General features: G+C 38.4%; 1 protein-coding gene across 1 annotated transcript in view; it reads left to right on the top strand.

The window, feature by feature from the left end:
* The window catches only part of rd3 (retinal degeneration 3, GUCY2D regulator), a 34,949-nt gene that overhangs the window by 9,185 nt on the left and 2,655 nt on the right, over positions 1 to 23,109 (top strand). Inside the window, exons 2-5 of the mRNA XM_088089694.1 lie at positions 5 to 52; positions 15,701 to 15,877; positions 16,593 to 16,643; positions 19,339 to 19,652. Of these exons, the coding sequence (XP_087945820.1) occupies positions 19,363 to 19,652 (290 nt within the window). The 5' untranslated portion in view covers positions 5 to 52; positions 15,701 to 15,877; positions 16,593 to 16,643; positions 19,339 to 19,362. The remainder of the gene's footprint in view (positions 1 to 4; positions 53 to 15,700; positions 15,878 to 16,592; positions 16,644 to 19,338; positions 19,653 to 23,109) is intronic.

The raw sequence follows: 23,109 nt of genomic DNA, 5'->3' as shown, positions 1-23,109 counted from the left end.
CCAGATCATCTCTATCTTCGTATGAGAGTTCCAGCATTTCTGAGTGTTTCCTGTAAGTATATTTGACCAGTTTTGCCTTTTGACCACCCTTTTGCCTGGTGATTTCTGTCAGTCTGCTGTATTGGTCCATCTCCTGTTTAACACTGATATGCTTTGCACTCAAGACAATCAAACTCCCCAATAGATGCCACTAAATTCTACACACCAAACCTTTAAATAGTTTTCCAAATGTGTCCAGACATTCATGCTCCCAGAGGATGAATCAAAATGACTTTGGTGACTTTAATCTAACTCCACCATGAACTCCAACATTTCATTCATGTTTGTGGCTTTGATTGAAATGTCTGGATAACTTGATGGATTACCTTGGAATTTTGTACAAACATTCACATCCTCCTCAGGATAAATTACAACAAATTTGGTAATCCTCTGACTTTTCATCTAGTGCCATCGTCAGGTCAAAATGAGTCCAGTATGTTGGTTGGTTGGCTAAATACCTGCAAAACCTGGGTCATTCCCATAAGCCTCAGCTCTACTTTGTTTAGCACTAATGATCAAATGTTGGCATGCTCACGCACTGCATTCCCTCTTATCACCAGTAACGCTCCAGGGAGATCCAAACTACTGGTTCACAGAGTGAAAAAATGAGAATCTCCCAGGACTTTCCTGCAGGACTGTCCTCTCCCACAGTCTTCTCAGAAACCTTTAATCTGACCACATGCCAGGTTTGTACCCAGAAAAGACCTGTCTGTCTTGGAGAGAGGGATTAGGAGGGCTGGAATGTTAACCAGCGCTCTGGTGATGATGATCAGCGGAGGGGAAATCCTCAAATCCTTTATGTAACTACAATAAAAACGCCATATGGAACACTGCTGGAATGCAAGAACATTTTAAAGATTTAAATTTTCTTAGTAGAAAAAATGAACAATTACTAATCAATTTATTTTTATTTATATAGCACCTTTCAAACAAATCGAATGCAATTCAAAAAAACAAAAACAACATATGAAATAAGCAAAAATGGATCTTAAAAAAAGAAGAAAAAAACATATTTTTTTTTATATTAAGACTCTACATAAAAGCCAGGTTAGAAAGATAGGTTAGTTTACGTCTAAAAGTATCAATGTTTTCAGCTCCTCTCCTGCAGGTTCTTCCAGTGTTTTGAGGCATAATGTCCAAATTGGTTAATACCCAACTCTGAAGATGTCGATAATCTGCTGATCCTTTATGTCACCTCCAAACCAGACTTCTGTCATGATGGGGTAGAATATGTGTTAAAGGTTTTTGTTTTTGTTTCCTCTGTGTGATTAAAAAAAACAAGTGACAATCAAACCTTATGTTTCCTCAGGGCTGTCAATGAATGAAGGTGTCAGAGGAAAAGACTTTGTGTTAATGTTTCACCGGTAGGCCGAACTGTACCGTCACTCGCCAATCTCTCAGACTTTGATCATCAAGTTGAATGGGTTCGGCCAGCAATAATCAATACCTCACTGATAAAAAAAAAGAGTGCTAACAACTCCAGGGAGAGAGAAGAGAAGATCAACACCAAACATGCTCACTCTCTCCACTTCCACGATGGTGTAATCTGCATACAGTAAAGAAAAATGACATCTTTTAACAGCAGTTATCAGCTGACTGAGCACTAAGAGTGTGAGGAGGACGACAGCAGCTCATCACATTTCAAACCAAACAAAGACAGAAGAAAGTTAAATACTGTCAGGATTGTTGAATATTTAAGTTTGTTATTAGGTTTTTTGCTGATTAATTTGTGTCTTTGTTTAAATACTCTAAAAATGATACAGGCGTCTATAAAAATGTACAAATCTGCGGTGATAACCGCACAAAATATTCATAGCACAAAGCACTTTATGAATGTAACAAATATTGTTAGGTTGATTGTAGGGATATTAACATACAAGTATAAGTCCTAAATTCAAATTTTCTGTATATACAAAAGTAATATTTATGTATGGAAGTCCAAGTTATAGTAAGTCATACTGTATCACTTCTCCTCAGAATTGCATAACATTGTCCAGATACCGATATCTCTCCAGGTCAAAACATCCTAGAAGGTAGAAGGTAGATTTCTAAGTCAAAATTTCATTTGTCCTTGATCCTGCTACATCTTTTAAATTGAAGGATGAGTTGATCAAAATCAGCAGCAACTATGAAAATTCCATCTAGTTCTTCGGGCATGTTGCTGCTGGTGGCATCATTCAATTCCGGCAGTGCAGTTTTTGAATTTGTGTCAGAGTCTTGAGTCCTTACGGCTCCCAACAAGGTCCGCCAATCCAGTGCAATAGCTTGATCCAGAATGTTAGGGGTTAACCATGTCTCTGTGACGATGTGCGCAGGGCAGTCTTTGATTTCCTGTTGCAAAGTGAGTCTCAATCACATCTCATCCACTTTATTCTCCTGTGACCAGACATAAGCCAGAAGAAGGCTTGGTAGAGGAACAGCTCTCAGTCAGAGTTGGGTCAGCCTCGCCCTGATGCCGGCTCTCCTCCCTCTCTTTGTCCAGCACTTTCAGGTTGTTTTCTACCTTCTGGTCTGACTGTCTGTTCGGCGCATGCCATTGGTGGGGATCCTCTTATGGTCTGCTGCATTCAGTCCAAACTCCACACAACTCTTCCTGATGTTGATAAGTGTTTTTTCTATTGTAGAAAAGTCGTGCTTCAGCAGAAGGGGCATGAAGTCGGAAAAAATAGAAAAATATAGCAAAAAAGTAGCAAGGATTTGAGGTGCTACAGGCTGCTGCATCTACATGCGCTGCTGTCGTTGTATCTTCTACTGTGCACCGGCTATTGTTTAAAGTTGTCTGTGATTTGAGAGACCAAGTTGAGAGTTGAGACATGACATCTACGACCAGACTGTTTCACAAGTAGCCAAACTAATAAAGCAAAAAATTTAAAAAATCGAAAGTGTCAGTTAGTACCGGATGGGTTCCAAGACTGCATTTTAGCCTATGTGTTATACCTTTTTTACTCTCTACACAAACTGTTTACCTGCCATTCAAACGTGATTGGTCAGCACTAATCGGACAAAAAATAAAAAACCAGAATATATGACGTGGTTACTGGCAGTGTTATTTTCTGACGCGATCTGTCAGCATTTCATGTAAACACGAGTGATTCTGTCTGGCTGCATTCTCCTGTGAACGCATTGCATGTGGATGCGCCCGGTGCCCTGTGGCCATCTGCCAGTGCAATAAAAACGCCACCAGTTCTGTCTGACCGTGTTCTCATATGACACAATCCAGCTGCGTTGCGGTTGGCCACGGAAGGTGGCTTTTGGCGTCACGCTTGTACACCAAAAGCATTGGCAGAGTGGTGCTGTTTGACGAGTGAGAACAGTTTAATGGGTGTCCATTATTAGCATGCTGGTGTTCGCCTGTGGTGCAGAAAATAAGAATCTGCACACCATTGTCGGCAGACATTTACATCACCATGACCACATGGCCCACACAGACGAGACAAGAGAGATTGTTAAAACAGAGAATGCCATTCAGGCTGAAACAAAACCATATTGTGAACATCGCCGTTCATGCAGGCAACTATTTTATAAAAAGCAAAAGCTACCATGGCTTTTGCTTTGTAGGCCGACGTTGTTTGTTTTGTCAGCTGTTACCTGTTGCTGCCGCTGACTAACAGATTACGCTCCATTTTAACAGTTTTCTGTGTTAGCAGAGTACCGGATTACTAAAATAAAGTCGACCAAATCTAACGTCACTAATGTGTATGCCAGTGTACCTGTTTTGCCCAGTTTTTATGAGCGGAGCAAAATTAAACAAACTACGATGTTTTGTGATACTGGGAAGACAAGTTGACTTAGAGCAGCCTCAGTAACAGTGTCTGTCTTGTCTGTAGTGCTCACCATTGTCGTCATTACACTTAAGTGGTTTTGGTGCACAGCTTGACAACGCAAGGCATGGTGTGGCCTGTGGCGCTGATTGTGTAATTTGAGTCCTACCATGGCGCTAATTGGTTGTTTTTCATCTTAAAAGTGAAATGATTAAGAAAGTGAAAAAAACAACTGATTAAATTAGCAAATAGAAAAGAATGTATCATAAAAAAACACTTAATAAACAAAAGATAAATGAATTACCCAATAAATCAGATAAAAATTTTGATACTTATAGCCTATGCATCATTATTTCATGTAAATGAACAACACAAAATAGTGACAACAGTTTGTTGCTCAGGCCTGATCAGTGACGACTCTGCTGTGATGCGTGTTGTCGTACGTAATCATCAGTTAATTCAGTCTGTTACACAATGTGTTTGCTGCTCATGTCCTCCTCCTCCAGCTCATGGATTTTTATGGCTCACATTTATCTTTGGAAACAAACAAATGCTGCTGTTGCACATACCTCATCCCTTCCCACACACACATACACACACACACACACACACACACACACACACACACACACACACAAACACAAGTTATCACAAGGATGCATGTGATAACTGACAGGAGGGATCCTGTGAAAACAGACTCACTGCAGAGACGACGCTCCGTTTGAACCAGCACAGCACATAACTGACTAATTTGGTTATTTTGATATGTTTCACAGCTACACACGCAGGCACACGCACGCGCGCACACACACACACACACACACACACACACACACACACACACACACACACACACACACTGTGAATATACTGCCCTCTGTATCCAGATTGCTTTCATATAATTGAATCAGATTCGGTCGTGATTTTGACAATTTCACACTTTGTAGTCACACTGGCGGTGCAGGTAGGGATGGAAATGTTGATTCTCCACTTTTGTCTGGAAATATCTTAACAGCTATTTAAATAATTCCTATGGAATTTAATACAGAAATTCATGTTCCCAAGAGAATTAAATCCACTGACTTTGATGATCCCCTGACTTTTCCTCTGGCACCAACAGCAGACTGACGTTTCTAGTTCTCAGTTAAGTTAATTGCCAGTTTTCTAACATCAGTATCACTAGTGAGATTTATCTCCACTTTAGGATGAATTGTAATAATTTTGATGCTCCTTTAAAAGAGAATTTCACAATTTTTGATAATAATAATCTTTATTTAAAAAGCACTCTTAAAGCTTAAGCACAAAATGCCTCCCAAATAAAAAAGTTTGCAGAATAAAATAAAATAAGATGTCAGAAACCCATTTACTGAGGAAAAACTGAGGTATTCAGCCCCTTTGCTATGACACTTGAAATTTAGTCCATTTCTCTTGATCATTTTGATGTTTCCTCACATTGATTGGAGACCATCTGTGGTGATTTTGTAAAACTCCCTCATTACTTGGTACTTGTCATTTTTCATTCATTTTTCACGTCATTTTAGATGGATGTCACAGTTCACCAGAGTTGATTGGAGGGTTATTCAGATCACCTGTTGCACAGGGTGAAGGGACTGACTCCTCAGTAAGAATTAAGTGAAACTTGGTGCATTTCCCCTCTGGACCTATCAGGGTGTGAGGATGTCCTTTCAGAAGGTTTTAAGAGGGGCGAGGAAATGTACACCTAGGACACTTTTTGCAAAGCCAGAAACTCTGCTCTCTAGGCCCTTTAGAGACTTCAGTGCCGTCTTTTGCTTATCTGTTTGAGGGTGAGACCGAGTCACAAATTATGCCATTTAAAAAAAAAAAACAACAACTTTTGAGTGCAAGATTTTAAAAACAGCAAGTTCTCTGGGACTTTAGGTGCTCTGTACTCTTTACTAGGTCATGAGGTTATAACGAGAGGACTAACTAAAGATCCTTAGGCAACTGTGCAGCAAACATCCACTCGTGCTGCAGATTAGTCAGGTTGACAATGTTTGCAGTGTTATGTAAGACACACAGACTTTTAATACAGACCAAGTCAATTAGCCACTAATTTGGCAATTCTCGGACTTAAGAGATAACATTCTGCAGAGAAAGTAAACTGCAGTTTTAGAGAGGAATTTATTCATTCATTTCATCACATTTCAAGCCATCTGGCCCTGCAATATGGCCATGTAACAGGCAGAGAATCAGGCTTCAGGGTGTTTGTGCCAAACTCACTATCTGACTGAAAGCTGGCACGCTGATCTGCACCCAGTCGGGTGAGCAGGGGAAACTAGGATAAGTTTTATATAACGTGGTTTTACAAAGTGTGTCATCACTCTTCTTGTTCATGCATTTTTTGAAGATGTTGTTGCCTCAAGCTGCTCTGATTAAGACCATAAATGACAATGTGTAACGTGAGCGGTGTCTCACACAAACAGCTCAGAAGCCAAAACAGAAACAAAAGAAGAGTGAGTTGGTCATTTGGCAGGTGGACACAGTATAAGGTGATGATTAGAGTTTGAACATGTTTGAACCTGTCGCTGACCCCTGTTTGTATGAGTCACTCACTGAAGAGAGTCGGGGTGCCAACAAGTCAGTTACTCAAAGCTTGAGTCCCCCACCGGCCCCAGCACCCGTAGAGCATTCGCATTAGATACTGGCCGAATGGCTACTTCCGGTTTAAAGCTCTGCTAACTTGGTTGGGGATGAAATAATCTAATCATGCGGCTCTTCTAGACTTTCCAAAGGTTCTCCCCCTGCATGGATCAAATTTTAATTGTAAAATTAATCATTTTGCGAGGGTTGTGATGCTAAAACATATTCTATACATTGTTTTACCACCACTTCTTTTCCCATGATTGTGCGCAAGTAAAATCCTTTTTGCAGCACACTGCTGACTGTGGCATTGAGTTTGCGGGTGAGTGAGCATGCAGCATGAGTCAGACCTTCAACTCCAACACACTCTAATCCTAATTCATCACATATCACCGCTTTGTCAATAGACTTTTATGTCTTATGCTCTCAGTATCCCTCTGCGTTTTCTGTTGACATGTCGGGTTGCTGTAGCCCATAACGGGTTCTCAACAAAAGCACATGGTGGAATTACACTATAAGAGCATGTGGTAATTTTAGGAAACAAAAGCACATGGCAACCAATGCCAGCACATCAACAAAAACACATGCTTCAAATTAGGCAACAAAGGAACAGATGGTTAGGTTTAGGGGAGGAAGGTACATTATAAGGTGTAGAAAAAAACATCACGTTTTGTAAGGAAGCTAACACCAGAATCCTGCATGAAAGTCCAGGGTTTGTTAGATCCACTCACTCCAGGGATGTTTGTGCTCCTTATATTATGTTGTTACTGGCAGCAAATACACCTGATGTCATTTTTCTGAAAGGTGGTTTCAGAGGAAATGAAATCAAAGTTGATCCTAAATCCTGCTACATCTTTTGGCATCGAAGGAGGAGTTGAGGAGTCTCACAGCCTGGGGAAAGAAGCTGCTCTGTAGTCTGGTGGTTCAGCAGCGGATACTTCTGTATCTTTTCCCAGATGGCAGCAGGGTGAACAGACTGTGGCTGCTGTCTTTCAGTGTCCTTTGGGCTCTGTGCAGACACCTCACTCCACCGAGGTCACTGATGCTCTGTAGACAGGTACCAGTGATGTTCTGGGCGGCTTTAATCGCCTGCTGTAGAGCCTTCCTGTCCTGGGCCAAGCACGAATCATGCCAGTTCGTGCTGTTTCCAGCCAGTGTGCTTTCTATTGCTCCTCTGTAGAAGTTAACCAGGGTCTTGCTCTGGAATTTAGCCTTCATAAGTTTCTGTAGGAAATAGAGCCTTTTCAGCTCCTTGGTTTTACTGATGTTGAGAAGTAGGTTGTTCTCTGTGCACTGCTCTACAAGATGGTTGATGTCCTCCCGGTATGAAATCTCATCTTTGTTTGTAATACGGCCGATGATGGTGGTGTCCTCTGCATACTTCACAATAGAGTCCTCCTGATGTCTGGGAGTGCAGTCATGGGTGTACAGCGTGAACACAAGGGAGCTGAGCTTGCTCAGGGCATGGAGACCAAGTACTGTTCAAATAAGTGCTAAAGTGGTTGCTTTTTTTACAGGGCTAGATAGTAGTTAATTTGTTATTAAAAAAAACCCGTCTGTTCAGAGCAATTTATTCATGAATCGCTAGTGATGATACATCAAAGTTACATTTTGTTGGGAACATATTCTGAACCGGGGGTGCTGGGGAAAAAAAAGATTGTCCCCCCGGGATGTGTGCGTACAAATATGTGCATCCTTCTACGAAGTGTGATATAAATTGAAGAATAGCATATTTATTAATTAAATAAGGATATTAGTTTAAAAGAATATCGTACAGTTGAATGTTTGTATTGAAGCGATGATGTTGAAAATAGAGTTCAGTATCCAAGTAATTACTGGCAAGCTCAGATTGTATTGAAGATCGCAGTATATTCATCTTGTTACAATATAAAGATGACTGGAAAACAAACAAAAATGGATTTCTCATGTCAATCAAAGTCCATACATAAATGTAACAGATATGGTGCTATTTCTAACCGTTACACAACCTCTACCATGTTGTGAAAGTGGCAAAAGCGTATTTTTCAAACTATTCCTTTAAATTGATATTCCCATGCAGGAATCTTTGAATGGAAAATAACTAGTGGGTCAATGAATAATAGAATTAAATATCAACTACTACGAATGTGTAACTGCTTCAGGATGTTAGTTTACTTCATGTATCTTTATGCTGGTTTATCCAACAGGTCAGACCATTATGAGAGAGCTCCCAGTGCTGATTCACTGACCTCGGTTCGCAGTCCACAGAGGCTTTTCTAGTAAAAATGGGACGCTGGACAAAGGCCAAAGAAAAAGGGGATGTCAGCAAATCCGAGTTTTTTTTTTCCTTCCACTCATGTGATCTGCCCTAAACTTCCTTCCCTTTTAGTCACAGCAGAGGGCAGCGCTGTAATTCAACACCAGTCAGATGATAAAGAACATGTTTGTCGTTTCATGAGATTACATAATTACGGTTGAGCAGAGGGGAAATTCTTAATTGGATATTTTGTGAGACAGCTAAAGAAGAGGCTGAGCCATTTTAGAGGTTAATACACCAATGTATAAAATGCACTCTCAGATGTATTTCTTACATCATAATCCTTCTGTTGACTTTTCTTCCCCTCTGTTTCCAGGAAGTCCCTCCTTATCACCCTCCTCCCCTCCTCACACCTCTTCTAAGTCTCAAGCTTTTTTCCTTTTGATGTCGCCACACATCAACTGATAACAGCTGGTTTCAACAAGTACTCAGATCCTTTACTTGAGTAAAAGTAAACTTATCGAAGTGGAAGAATTCCACTATTGCAGGTGAAAGTCTTGCATTTGGAAGTTCAGAATTATTCTAAACAAGTAACAGCAACCGCATTTGTCCCTGACAATAAAAACATAGAAGTTGCAGTTTTCTATTGATGAAATTAAAAAAAAACCATTTCCACCATAAATTGATACAGCAAAGGTACAAATTGGTGAATAATAAACTTCACCAAAATGCAGAAAATTAAGGCCTCCAACCTCAGGTTTCACGTGTCATGTATCCTGCATATATAAAAACACAGAAACGAACTTAAAGCCTGCCCTTGACTTCCCTTTCTTCACAATTTATGTTCAAAATCATTCACAGTAAAGCACCAAAATAGAAGCATCTAAAACAAACACAATAAAATCAAAAGAGGAAACACATAATAAAATGCCCAGAACCTGCATGTCATAGAGAAAGAAGAAAGAGAAAAATTGTTTTAAATTTGTAAAGTGTCAAACTATTCCCTCTAGTAATGTAATGAATCTAGAATAAACTGGACAGAGTCTTGAAAATATCCACCTGATACTGAGTTACTTTCAAACACTGAAATCAAGTGAGTCATTTACACTCATTTCTTCAGTTTAATTATCATGAAAATTAGACGAATAAGATCAGGTGTCTTCACACTAAAATGTCAAATTATATCCTCAGATCATATTAAGATTTTGGAGGCCAAACTGTCACATTAATACTTATTATTGTTAAACATAACAGTATTAAGAGCAGCAATGGTGGAAGAAGTATTCAGATCCTTTACTCAGGTAAAAGTACTGATACCACACTGTACTCTGTCAAGTACTCAATTACTCGTTACAAGTAAAAGTCCTGCATTGAACATGCTACTTAAGTACAAGTAAGTAACTATAATCTGGAACATGTACTTAGAGAACTGAAAGTAGAAAAACAACCAAACTACATAAAAAAAGAAAAGAAAAATAAGTTAGAAAACAACTTGAATGTTTATCAAAAACAGTTGCTAATTTATTTTGTGTCAGTCGGTCAGCTGTACTTGTATAAACTGTTTGGTAGTTTAATTTATAACAAAGCATCATATTTTATTAACACAAAAAATCCTGATTTGTAACTAGTAACAGATACATGTAGTAAAGTGAAAAGTATATTTCCCTCTGAAATGTAGTGGAGTAGAAATATAAAGTGGCATGACGCTGAGTGGAAGACACACACACACACACACACACACACACACACACACACACACACACACACACACACAAACAGTCAGACTTTAACTACAGTACTTAAGTAAATGCACTTAGTTACAATCCACCACTGGAGAGCAGTGAGATCAATCATTTAGCATCATTTATTTATTTTATTAATATGTATTTTATTTAAAAGGGATCATGTACAGTTTAAAACATAAATTGTACCATTTGATGCACCATATCAGATTATAGTTTAGAGCTAATTTGCATCTGCAGTTCCTCTGCAGGTCAGAACAAAGACACAGCACAATGTTATGACAATACAAAGTTATATAAGAAGAGAAAAAGAAAAGACAAATAATGCGCACAGTAGCATGTGATATAAAGTGATACAAAGAAGAAAACACAAGACCGACATGACAACATAAAACACAATAAAAAGCTGCACGCCGCAGCGCATCACAAGTGAATGCTTGTCAAATTAAAACCAAGTTATGAAGTCCAGAGTTCAAGGTTGGTGAGCACACGGCCGGGCAGCTTTTAACCGTCTTTTCAAGGTGGTTTTGAAAGTCCTGACAGAAGGGAAACATTAAAGCTGTCTCCACCTGAGAGTTCAAAACCATGACACAACAGATTTTCCACAGTGTGGAAAAAACCTTTAACGTCAGTATCTGTGTTTTGTGCCCGGCTCGTCTTGTGACTGTTGCTCAGTTCACTTCAGTGTGGAGTGCACAAAGCTGGACAGAAGTGTATGGGAGCTCTATGTGAAGCAGTCTGATAATAAAACAAAGCTCACATTCAGCGAGGTCTGTGTCCGCATACACGTCACTTCACTGCCCGTTTCTACACTGGAGGAGCCCAAAGGCCCAATTGTCTTTTAATGCGCTGCACAACAACCTCTAAAATTTATGTAGGGCGAAACCACCGTCCTAATTCACTCCACACTTTACTGCTAAATGTTAACTAACGCCTCTCCCAGGCACTCCTCTGAAGCCCCCTGCCCTCCGCGCCTTGTTGTCAGGGGAGCTCAGTGGGGAATGTGTTCATGTACTTGGATTAATATTTGTTCAGGAGGTGTGGTGGCATGCTGTTTGTTTAATCAGACGTTTCATCTTAAGAATGTGAAGTATGGGTAAGAAATGTAAACCTGGGAGCCTCTTTTGCTCCACCCAAAATAGTGTAACACCACCTGTGATGATTATTATCTCAATAAACTGAGACGTTAAAGCAGAGCTAAGGAAATAATGAGGCTTGTTTGAAGCCTCGCTGCAGCTAAAGTGGTGAGAACGTACCCTCTAGTGGTGTGTTTGAGAGGGACAAGCTGTACTGTCAATGTCAGTAATCATTTCAAAGGGGCAGTGTTATTACAAGTGATTAAAACTAAATGAGAGACTAAAAAAGGTAGTAAAAAAACATTTAAGTAAACGGAAAAAACCTTACTGAAACTATACACTTTACTTGTGAAACTAATTTATATATAAATATACAGGAACTGTCTTTAGTTTAGACTTTGTCAAATTTGTCACCAAAACAAGCATGAGACGGGAACGGTGCATAAGTTTATTGAGGCATGTCGATACGACTGTGACTCAACCCACAAAAAGTGTTATGTTTGTAATTAATATCCCACTTAAATATCGATACTGTAACTAATGAAAACTAAAAATTAAACAGAAACAAAAATAACAATTAAAAACAAATTAGAAATAAAATATAATAACAAATAAAGAAACATGACCCCACTAAAGGTTTTTTTTTTATAACTTTTAACAAAATTTAAAATGGAGGCCAGGGAATAAACAGTTGTCATATTTTATCTACTCTTTATCATTATGTAGGTTTTAAATACAGATACTGAGCAAAGGAAGGCAACACCGGTCAAACAATGTGCTTTACACGAGATGAAGAAAAGCATCAGAACATGTAAAACATGATATAAATGACAATGAAATCAATTAAAATCTAATAAAAATGAGATAAATGAAACAAACTTTTACTATAAAAAAAGCAAATAGTACTTGCTGTTGTAATAAGTCAATAAAGAAAAAGAAGTGCAGAAGAGAAATTTATCTTTTTATTAGAAATTTTGAACTTTATCCAGTTTATCTCATAATTGCACTTTGTATATTGGTTTTATATCTGTGAAGCACTTTGTAAACATGTTTAAAAGTTTATTATTATTAGCGGTAGTAGTAGTATTAATTTTTTATTTTCTTTACAGCAGATTATTATTAGCTTTTATTACCAGACGGGTTTTCCTATTTCTTACAACCATTATAAGAATAATAGAGCAATATAAAATCCAAATACTACAGATATCAATAAACTGGTTTTGGGGGGGGGGGTCAGTTGTATCAGAATTTGTTTTCAGCTGTCATCAACACTCTTTGATATTAAACCGCCACATTACGGGGACACGGCGTGGACAGTTGTTCACGCCTGTATCAGTGGTGTTGCTCAGGCTCAGTCTGTGCGTCCCCCTCAGTCACACTGACTCACTGTCTCTATACGACACGTCCTGATCACCTCATACAGATTATGAGGTTTATTTATCTGGACCAGCTTTGGGGTGTTTGTAAGACACATTACAGTAAGAGGGATTTAGTTCTCTCATATGAAGTCAGTTCACCTTTGATTACTGAAAAAATGGATTCACTAACAAAAGAAAATACTTTTAACTTCGCTGATAAACAAGAAAGGAGGGAGAACCAGGACGGGGCTTTTTGTCATGAGTCAGGACACACAGGTGTCTCTCCACCATTCACAGCATATCTGACCTCCCAAATAAACCCAGTGACAGTGAGGTGAACATGGGGCTGATGGGGGAATCACTTTAGAGGATTAACACCGTCATCTGTTTGGATTATACGGAAAGCTTACCTTCCCGTCTGTCACGTTCAGGCTGAGGTTGACACACAGCCTTTACTGTACATGTTGAGAGCCCCCTCTCTCTCTCTCACACACACACACACACTGTGTTGATATTCATTTATTCAGATTAAAAACATGACACTATGGCCACAAACAGGAGCAGTGTCTGATCACTTGTTGTATATAAACGCTGCCTGGACTACAGAGCGGGGCTCTGTCTTTTTGGTCTAAGAGACTTATCAGATCTCTCCTGACCTAGTCTGAACCTCACAGACTCTCAGGTCGGCTTGTTTTTGGATTACTGGCTGTTCCCTGAGTTAAAACTAAACGTGGTGACGCTGCCTTTAGCTGTCATGCTGCTCAAATGTGAAATAAATTACTAGAAGGGCTAGAAAACCTACCAGTTTACCATTACTTTAAACTAGTGTAATCTTTTTATTGTATTTATTCTATGTGCTTTTGCTTTCTTGCTTTTTTTTCATTTATTATTATTATTGTTATTATTATTTCATGTGCTTTTAACTGTATATTCTGTAAATCACTTTGGTTAAAGTGCGATGAGAAAACCCATCAGATTCCTTTTTCTATATGAGCTAAGACATTAGATTACATTAGATTAGTGATTAAACCTATTTCTAATGAGGCATATGTTATGAAAGGTTAATGAAGTCTAACATCTGAATGATTATTGAATGGTATTTATTTGCTCTGCAGCCCCTTTCCAGGAGGGTAAAGGTCAAACTTTCCATCTGAGTGCTAATTATAAATGAGAGTCATAAAGCAGCCATATGAGGCAACACGGTTACCTGTAAAATGTCCTTTTAACGGCCTATTAGTGCTCTAGAGAGCTGTATTTAATGCAGTATTTGTACAAAGAAGTTCAAAGACTGCCCAGGACTCAGGGCACAGACACACAGACTCTGCGGTGGTTTGCCACTGATTTTCTTTTTGTTCTGCTTCTTTTTGTAGTTGTCGACACATCTTTTTGTTGTTTTGTATCTCTTTATAATTGTTTTGGCCCTTTTTGTACTTCCTTTGAATCTCTTTGTGGTCTTTTTGTGTCTTCCTGGTCAGTACATGTTAATTTTGTAGATGGATGCCACGGGAGGCTGACATTTTCTTGATCATCACCAAGCGTATGTCATGCAAGAGGGACAATAAAAATACACTGTATGGTCAGCATTTTTCATTTTGGCATTTATAGTATATTGATTGATTCAGGACATCAGCTCATGCATTGCAAGAAAACATTCCACCTTAAAAGTTGCCTGTAACTGCAGGTGGTACCCTTCGAGTGGCAAAGTGAATATAATTTCTTTTTCTATGTCTAGAGCTGGCTAACTGTTAACAGTACAGATTAAAAGGCAGCAAAACATCATTTGGTTTTTACAGTTAGCTGACTCATTTATGGAAATATAAACAGTGGTTATATCATCTTTGAAACAAGCGTCATGCTGTAGGTGTGCTGTCGTACTTAAACAATTAGCACTACATCCCTGACAGTGACCACAAAGAGACCAAAAATACTCAAAATTATCTCAAAGAGACAAAATGACAAAGAGATACGACAACAAAAGCAACAATTAGACACAAAACAACCACAAAGTCTGTGTGTCTTGCATCTGTGAAGCAGAGGTGGAGTCTTTAAGATTTAAATCCTTCAAACTCTGACATAAAATAATCTTAATCAAGTAGATCTTGACCAAGTAACCTGTGATATAATTTACAGTGTTTTCAGTACAGCTAACATATGTGCGTATATTCTACTTCCTTTTTCTGTTATGTTATCATTGTATTTTTAGTTTAATATTAATAACAGCAATAATAACAGTTTCTTAGTAATTTAAGTGTTCACTTTTTCTTCACGTTTAACTGCCTTGTGAAGCTTTGCAACAGTTTTGAAAAGAAAATTATGTTCCTTATTATTATTAAGATTAAATAAAATACAATAATCCATTTTTAGTCCCACAGTGGGGAAATTTGCATCGTTACAGCAGTAAGGTATGTACAAGATGAACAAAGCAAAAAGAACAATATAAATAGTGAAAAACATTAACCCAAAACTCAACAATCTAAAAAAAATATTTACACCAGTTGCACATGGAAAATAATTACACGCTTTAGTCCAGTTGGAGTGTGTGGTCTACTGGACCACACACACACACCACTGTATGTGCCATTTGTCACTGAATGTGACTGTATATTTTGTTTTCTACATTTGCTTATGCTTCAATATTTTTAATACAGCATACAACTGTTGTATTAAAATTTATTGAGCTGTATGTATAAGACCAGTTTTGAGATGGTTTGATGGTTTAAACACACTGAATTTAAATTAATTGAAATATATATATATATATATATATATATATATATATATATATATATATATATATATATATATATATATATATATATATTTGTTCTTGAAAACAAAAGATCAGTTGAAGCTCTGAAGAAATCGCAGTATTTTTCTGTTTTTACAGTTGGATGTTGGTGTTTTCGCACCGACTTAATAGAGTTCAGAGTTCACACAGCGTTTTATTCAGCTGTACAACACTGAGGAGGAGGAGGATGAGGAGGAGGCTGCTGGTGGTGGTGCTGGAGGTGTGACGGAGATTTTCAAGGTTACTGTGAATATGTGCCGAAGGAAACTGTCTGAGGTTAGCTGCTCACACCTACACACAGAATAAGCCAACAAACCTTGATATCCACCTACACAACAACTGCAATTTTACCTCTCTGCCTCTCCATCATCTGCCTCACACTGACACACAAACATTTCCTCCTGCAATTAGCACTTTTCCTCCTGTAATTCATGCACGCCTGTTCTGGGGCCAGCGGGACTCATTATCTGGGGGAAGTTAATCTGCACAGAATGACCTCTTGCAGATGTTGCACCACTCGCCTCTTAACTGTGCTGCAGCCCACACTGCTCTAACCCTCAAAACAACATCTTTTGATTTATCTCCCTCTTTCCATCTCGCCGCTCAGCCCACTGTGTCCTCTTTATCTGCCTCTTCATCGCTCTCCAGCTCCCTTTCAGCTGATGGAGCTTATTGTGGACAAATAGGCTTAGGAGCATCACTATGGCAACGGCGAATCGTAAAAAGCTACATAAGCACTTCATCAGGGGCAGTGATCCAATGGCTCCTGTTGGAGATGGTGCCCCCAACCTCCTGCAACAAGTAAAGGCAGGCCAGAGAGGCTCATGGGAGGAGGAGGGGGGAGGCGAGAGAGGTGGAGATAATGCTGTGGGACTGTGAGAAGACGAGAGAATCCATTTCTCTTCTCTCTCTTTTCATTCAGCCAGTCCCCTCTCATCAGCAGCCATCCAGCCATCTGATGTCTGACGACTTTTCTTATTCTGCTCCTCAGTGAATTTGTTTCTCGTGGAGTCCAGGAAAAACTTCAAAAGAAGAAAAAGAGGTAAGAAAACTGTTCATTCTTAATTCTGCCTTCAGAGTAAATAGCAACAAATGGACCAAATTTGAATCTGTCAGAAGTATGCAGTCTTCCCAGTATGAGAAATGTTAGTTGTCATACTGAACAGTGGGAATATTCTGGGGAAAGGAAATAAAGTTTAAGCAGCTGAAAATGTATTTTTCTCTTGCAACTAATTTTCTATTAATCATGGAAGATTCGAGAGTCAAATTTGAATGAAACAAGAAGGTGAATGTGAGAGAAAAAATGAAAAAACAATATGTCAATCAACAGAAAATCAATCACCAACTATTTTGATTTGATGAAAAAAAAACATTTTAAGTTGTTTTTCAAGCAAAAACACCCACAAATGTATTGTTATTGGTTCTCAAAAGCGAGAATTTAAAGGCAACATGGGGGCTATATGAAATAATGATGGATATTTCTTTTATTTTTAATTTTTATTTTAGATTAAATGACAAAAGAATACTCTGATTACTCAATAAGACCTACTCATCTTTATTTCTTTAGTGAATTAACCCTCATTAAAACAATATGAATGAATAAAATATATTTAAAGCACCTTTCAACAGCAGAAACAAACAAGATGTTGTTTAAAAACCATGCAAATATACAGCACTTATTCCACAAAACAATAGAGAAAATCAAACAATAACAAAACTTCAATAATAATAAAATTGTCCACTAAGCCAGCAAGTCTAATATTTCATGGCAGAGTTTTCCATAATTTTGGGATGTAGTATTAGTATATGTAACACGTTCCAGGACTAACATTCAAACAATGTAACTGTTTGAAAGATCTTAGCTGCATGTGTTCGACTCAGTGTTGGCAGGCGTTAAACTGTTTGGGTCCACAGGATACACACTCAGGCTTTTCTCTGCACATGTTAATAATCTCACCAACATGTTGATAATCTCACCAATAGCGCCAAAAACAGCCCCACTACGCTGCAGCGGTACTTCTGCATAAAGTCGTTCTGTACAAATCATTTACATGAGCTGTGGTTTGGACGACAGCCTCAACACGTGAACGGATTAACTCAAGATTAAAGAGGACAGTTTCAAAATGAAATGGACACCTCATAAATGGAGAAATGTTTAATGGTATAACATAAGACAATAATATGTACTACTACTATAGAATACACAGTGTAACACTTTATAAAACTGCTTCTGAAGCATTTTTGAGATCACACGCATTTCTGGATCAGTGACCCGGCCAACAGGTCACAGGCCCACTGGCCCAAAATGTCAGGGCTTCCCTGGCACTTACCTGCAAAACACCACTAACATTAACACGTACTGATCAGAAGGAGACTAGAAACTACTAAAAGAGACTAAAAAGATGCATAACAACATCTGTGTGTTGCTTTTATTGGGTAGGTGGTGGGTCCTTGATCACGCCTTGATCACGCCTCGGGCTGTAACTTAGAAATATATCCTTTTTTTTTTTTTAACTGTCAATCAATTTTCCTTTCAATTTCTCAATCAATCATTCATTTCACATTTAAAATTCCAGAAAAGTGAAAAATGCTTGTTACATTTTCCTAAAGCTCAATGTGTTCAGTTCATCTCATTGTCTTGTCTGACCAGTTCAAACCCCAGATATTCAGTTTATGGCTGCAACTGATGATTATTTTAATTATCCAGTAATGAATCTGCTGGTTATTATTTTTGGATTTACTGATAAATCTATAGTAATAAAAATTTAAGTGCCAATGGAAGACCTCTTTAAAGGCTGAAACCATATAATATTTGTTTGTTTGTTTTTTTTGCTCCAGAATGTGAAGCATCTGTACTTAAAATATGACTAATGATTATTTTAATATTGAAATTGTTACAAATTCATTTTCTTGATTGACTAATCGATTAATCATCCTAGCATGAATCACTGCAGTCTTCATGTAGACTCTTTTAAACCTTTTACGCTGAATGAAGGAAGCGCCTTCATCAGTGGCTTCTTCTGTTTCTGCACCTCTATCACAAAAAACAGTGCAAACAAAAGACTGTTGAACTGAACGCAGCAGCTGTGGGAGCAGATGTGACACCTGTGGAACAAAGAGACAAGTGGATAAAGGAGACAGGGCGCGTTGTGTTTTGGGAATTTGTCCAGATGTTGAAACAGCATTCAGATGTAGTGATATAAATGATGCCAAATTAGGCAAACTCTACCTCTTTTTTATGTGGTAAAAACAGTATAAAAAATATAAAGCATGCATTCTCTTCTCCAAAGCTGCTGCATTGTCAGACAGCCTTGAAAAGCAAAAAAAAAAAACCCCAAAAAACGAATTAACAAATTGAACAAGACAATCAATTAAATCTCCAATGTAACAGCCATAGCTGCAACTCTGTTTTGTTCTATTGATTTCACATTTCAAGCTCTGCAAAGCACACAAAGATTTCAATTACTGTATAACCTTTCCAAAATGTCTCATTGTCAACTTTTAATAACAACAGCAAATATAATCTGCAGGCCTGTAACTCGATGAAAAAAACACACAAAAGCAGCAGTGTGATTTTATTCCTTCCTCCCTTTATTCTCCAGTCACACAGCTTTGAAATTCGTTCACCCTAGCAGACATTTCCACAGCTTGGCAGTATTTGTTTGTGATCTCATCGACTCTGAGGTGACACTGATCATGTTGGTGTGATGATGACCTCTGGTTGTCGCTCTCCTCAGGGGGCTGTGGAGGAGGACAAGGTCATGGCCTCCTGGTTCAGCTGGAATGAGCCGAATCACAGGAGCCCCCAGCGGGACCCGGCCGACGTGGTCACCGACACCCTGATGCTGGAGTTCAGCTGGCAGCTGAAGGAGGCGGAGAGGCAGCAGAGAGAGAGGGAGAACGAGTACCGGCGCCTTAAGACTGGAGTGGACTACAGCTGGCTGGCCAGCACACCCCGGTCCTCCTACGCCATCAGCACCGGGGAGAGGCTCAGCCTGGAGGACCTCTGCTCCAAGGTGCCGCCGCCCTGCTGCGGCCTGGTTATACTCAAGTAAGGAGACACAAAAACTAAGCATGATGACAATTAAGGCATATAATATTAATTTCCTGGCCATGAAACTCCACTCTCAGGAACAATAATCTCTCTTAATTTTAAAGTTATGGGCAAAATAAACCATTTCATGGAGGAAATATTAGAGCCAGAAAACCACCAAAATGAGGTGTGCTTTAATGATAATTTGTATATCAATTACTCACCCTGTGTAATGCTGAATTTGTGAATAAAACTTGCTTTTCGCATGCCTCCAAGGTGAACAAAGAATTGAAAACACAGAAAATTCTTGATTATTTGAGGTCATAGGGGTCTGTGTTTAACAAAAACTATATCAAAACATCTGTTTAGAAACTCTCACACAACTCTTGCAGTATAATCCATGTCTCATTTATCCAGTTGTTTGGTCAGTACTTAGCACTGAAATTGCATTTTTGCCAAAATCTTAATATTTAAAACACTTTAAACATAAGAGACCAGCGCACCTGAATAAACATGTGCATTTGAACTCTGGCAGAGTTTGAACTCTGGCAGAGTTCAAAAGCGTGTGCTTTCCCCGACATGCTAACCATTTACCAAAGTATTTTAAATAGTAAGGTTTTAGTGTTTGCATGTGTTTGCTTCACATATTTATCATAACACAGAAAGAATATACAGTATTTGTATCAGGGTGGTTGTGGTCCCCTCAGCCACCTCTCGGCAACACTACTAAAATCACCACCAAAACATTGTTCCTTGGCTCAAGTCTAAAGTGCCCCCTTAAAATCCGTGATAGTCAGCTGACCAACTTGACCGTGATCCCTCACATGACTCTATAAATCTTTGGTGTCTCTGTCCGTTAATCTGCGGTGGAGACATCCTGAGCTGGTTTGAGCATCTGTTCACAGAAAGCTGCTGAAGTCTCAGGTGTCTTGTTAGAGAGCGACAGTTTTTGGGGAAGCAGTTTGACTGCTTGTGTTAATGTGAGTGAGGTGCTAAACGTTGAGTGGAAGTCACACACACACACACACACACACACTCTCACACACACAAAAACAACAGGGACCAACTGCAGCATGTTTGTCTGATTTTAATTAGCTGCACACACAGACGGGGAGTGCTCAGTTGTCAAGTGTAATTAACGGACGCTTTCTCTGAGTCGGAGGCACATCTGGGTTTTCCCAAATGTCAGACTGTCCATAATATTGCCTTACTCTTGTTCTATATTTGGAACTCAGTCAACTTTCACAAAGTAGACTATATATAATTACAGTTTTATAACATTTTTTCTAATAAAAATAAGTAATTATGTAGTAGGGAGGATTATTTTGAAACTCGGCTGGCACTGGGCATTTAATTTCGACTGGGATGAAAATGAAAATGTTATTCACATTATAATTTCACTTTATGTGACATTAATTATGTGACGTTGGGTTTTGGTCTCAATACCACCAAAAAAAAAAAAAAATCATACACGTTGACCGATATCCGATATGCTGATAGAAAAACAACCCATTTGGCCCTTCTAGTGGAAATTAACATCATGTTATGTGTGCTCTTATTGAGACGGCCCATGAGCAGATGGAGACACAAACTAAAATGCTTTTCAGTGTATTTCATATTAATGCATTGTGCAAAATAAGAAAAATAATTCAACTTATAGTTGATGTTTTGTACATGTTCACTTTGTCAATATTTTCAATAAATCATCGGGAATCAGCTTGTTGGCTGATTCTGATATTTCATTTTAAAGCCAATATCTGCTAATACCAGTGACATACTGATTATATTGTGCATCCCTAATACCATCTGTTTTCAGAATCCTGTGCCAAATGAAATGCTGCAGTAATGAGTCCTAAAACCTGGAAATTAATTAGCATTTCAGCACTTAAAATTCTAACGTGTCGAAATCAATGGTTTCTTTAATTGGGTTATTGGACAGATGGCTGAAATAAGGCCTGTGGTTAACACAAACTAAAATGTGAACAGATTTCTCCGTTTGTGAAGCCTCCATAATTAAGAAAATCAATAACTAGATTAATCTCACTGAAGAAATCATTGCAGGGTTCACAATTAAGAGGACGGTAATAAAACAGAATGGAACGTGAACATACGGCGGTGCAGCTTGTTGAGAAAAAATGACTGACTGGATCTAAAGACATGATGGGAATAAATAGATAAACAGAGACCTATAGACTCAGAGAGGGGGTTCTTTTTCCAAGGTGAAGAATGACCTTTCATGCTAAATCGATAACCTCGATGGAGCCATCATCTAATGTAAATCCTCCGCTGAAGTTCAACGTTCTCTCAGTGTGAGACTGACAGCAGCCTGTATGTCAGCCCTGTATTTTGAAGGCTGACAGTGGGGCTACATTTTCATACACAACTGAATCGTAAAACGTAAAAAGAAATATAATTATGGACACCTTTCACAAGCATTTTTAACCTTTGAAACCCATCACTTTGGTTTGATTTATTTTGAAAAATTGGCAAAATAATAATGAGTAATAATGAAAAAATGCTCTGCAAATTGCAAGAAATCAGTAAAAGGTGACAAAGTAAGAAAGAGAAACAGAAAATCATCAGATAGGCAATATATTGGGTCATTTCTTGTAAAATCATTCACTGCCTTCTTATGTTATTAAAGGGAAAATAATCAATTTTCTCAGGTTTCAAAGGGTTAAAGCTCTCAAGGTTTAGGTAGATTATAATAGATAAGATTCTGGCCCTGAATGTGTGTCCAGAGCCAAGATGTGTTTGTGTCTGAGTGGAGGAAAGTGGGCCAATCATCAGGTAACTGGGAGCTCCTACTGGGAGTGGTGTTCTCTACCAGTGGTCTATTTAAAGGCTTGTTAGCAGGAGGGGGAGTAATTCGGGGGTTAGTGGGAGTGTGCTGCTGGTCATACAGCTGGGGGGGCTAATGAATGTGATCCAGGTTCCCTTTTATAACATTTGCCATTATGTGGATGTTATTTTGCTCAAAGGCCAAGATAAAAAGAAAAAAAGGGTCCTAAAAAAGTCTTGTTTCTAGCACTGACATTCTTTCTTCATTTCACCTGCATGAGTACATATTCTGATGTCAATATGTTGATACCCATTCACTGACACAGTCGTGGTGCACTGTCATGTTTTTTTTTATTCTATCCTCATATTACTTAATTTTTCAAATTTACTTTTAGTCACATTTTCACTTTATTTCAGTATTTACATTTATTTTACACTTCTCCCTTATCGCTTGTGTGTTTAAGAGTATAACTGGGGTTTAGTTTGCTCTTAATTATGTATGGGGATGGAGGCAGACAACTGGTTGCATTTATATTTCTTGTATTTCCATCTAAATAATCTTCCTTTTAACTGCCTATAATCAATATGTTTATATGAAAAAAAATCACACCTTTGAGTAAATGAATGGTAATGTTCAGTGTCTACAATTGTGATTAATGGGAACAATTTTTTAAAATATTTACTCAATATTGAG

The sequence above is a fragment of the Plectropomus leopardus genome, chromosome 16, assembly GCF_026936395.1.
Source record: "Plectropomus leopardus strain MGB_pleo_1.0 chromosome 16, ASM2693639v1, whole genome shotgun sequence".
In the NCBI taxonomy this organism is placed as follows: domain Eukaryota; kingdom Metazoa; phylum Chordata; class Actinopteri; order Perciformes; family Serranidae; genus Plectropomus; species Plectropomus leopardus.
The sequence above is the reverse complement of the archived record's forward strand: the minus strand, read 5'-3'. Positions and strand labels throughout refer to the sequence as shown.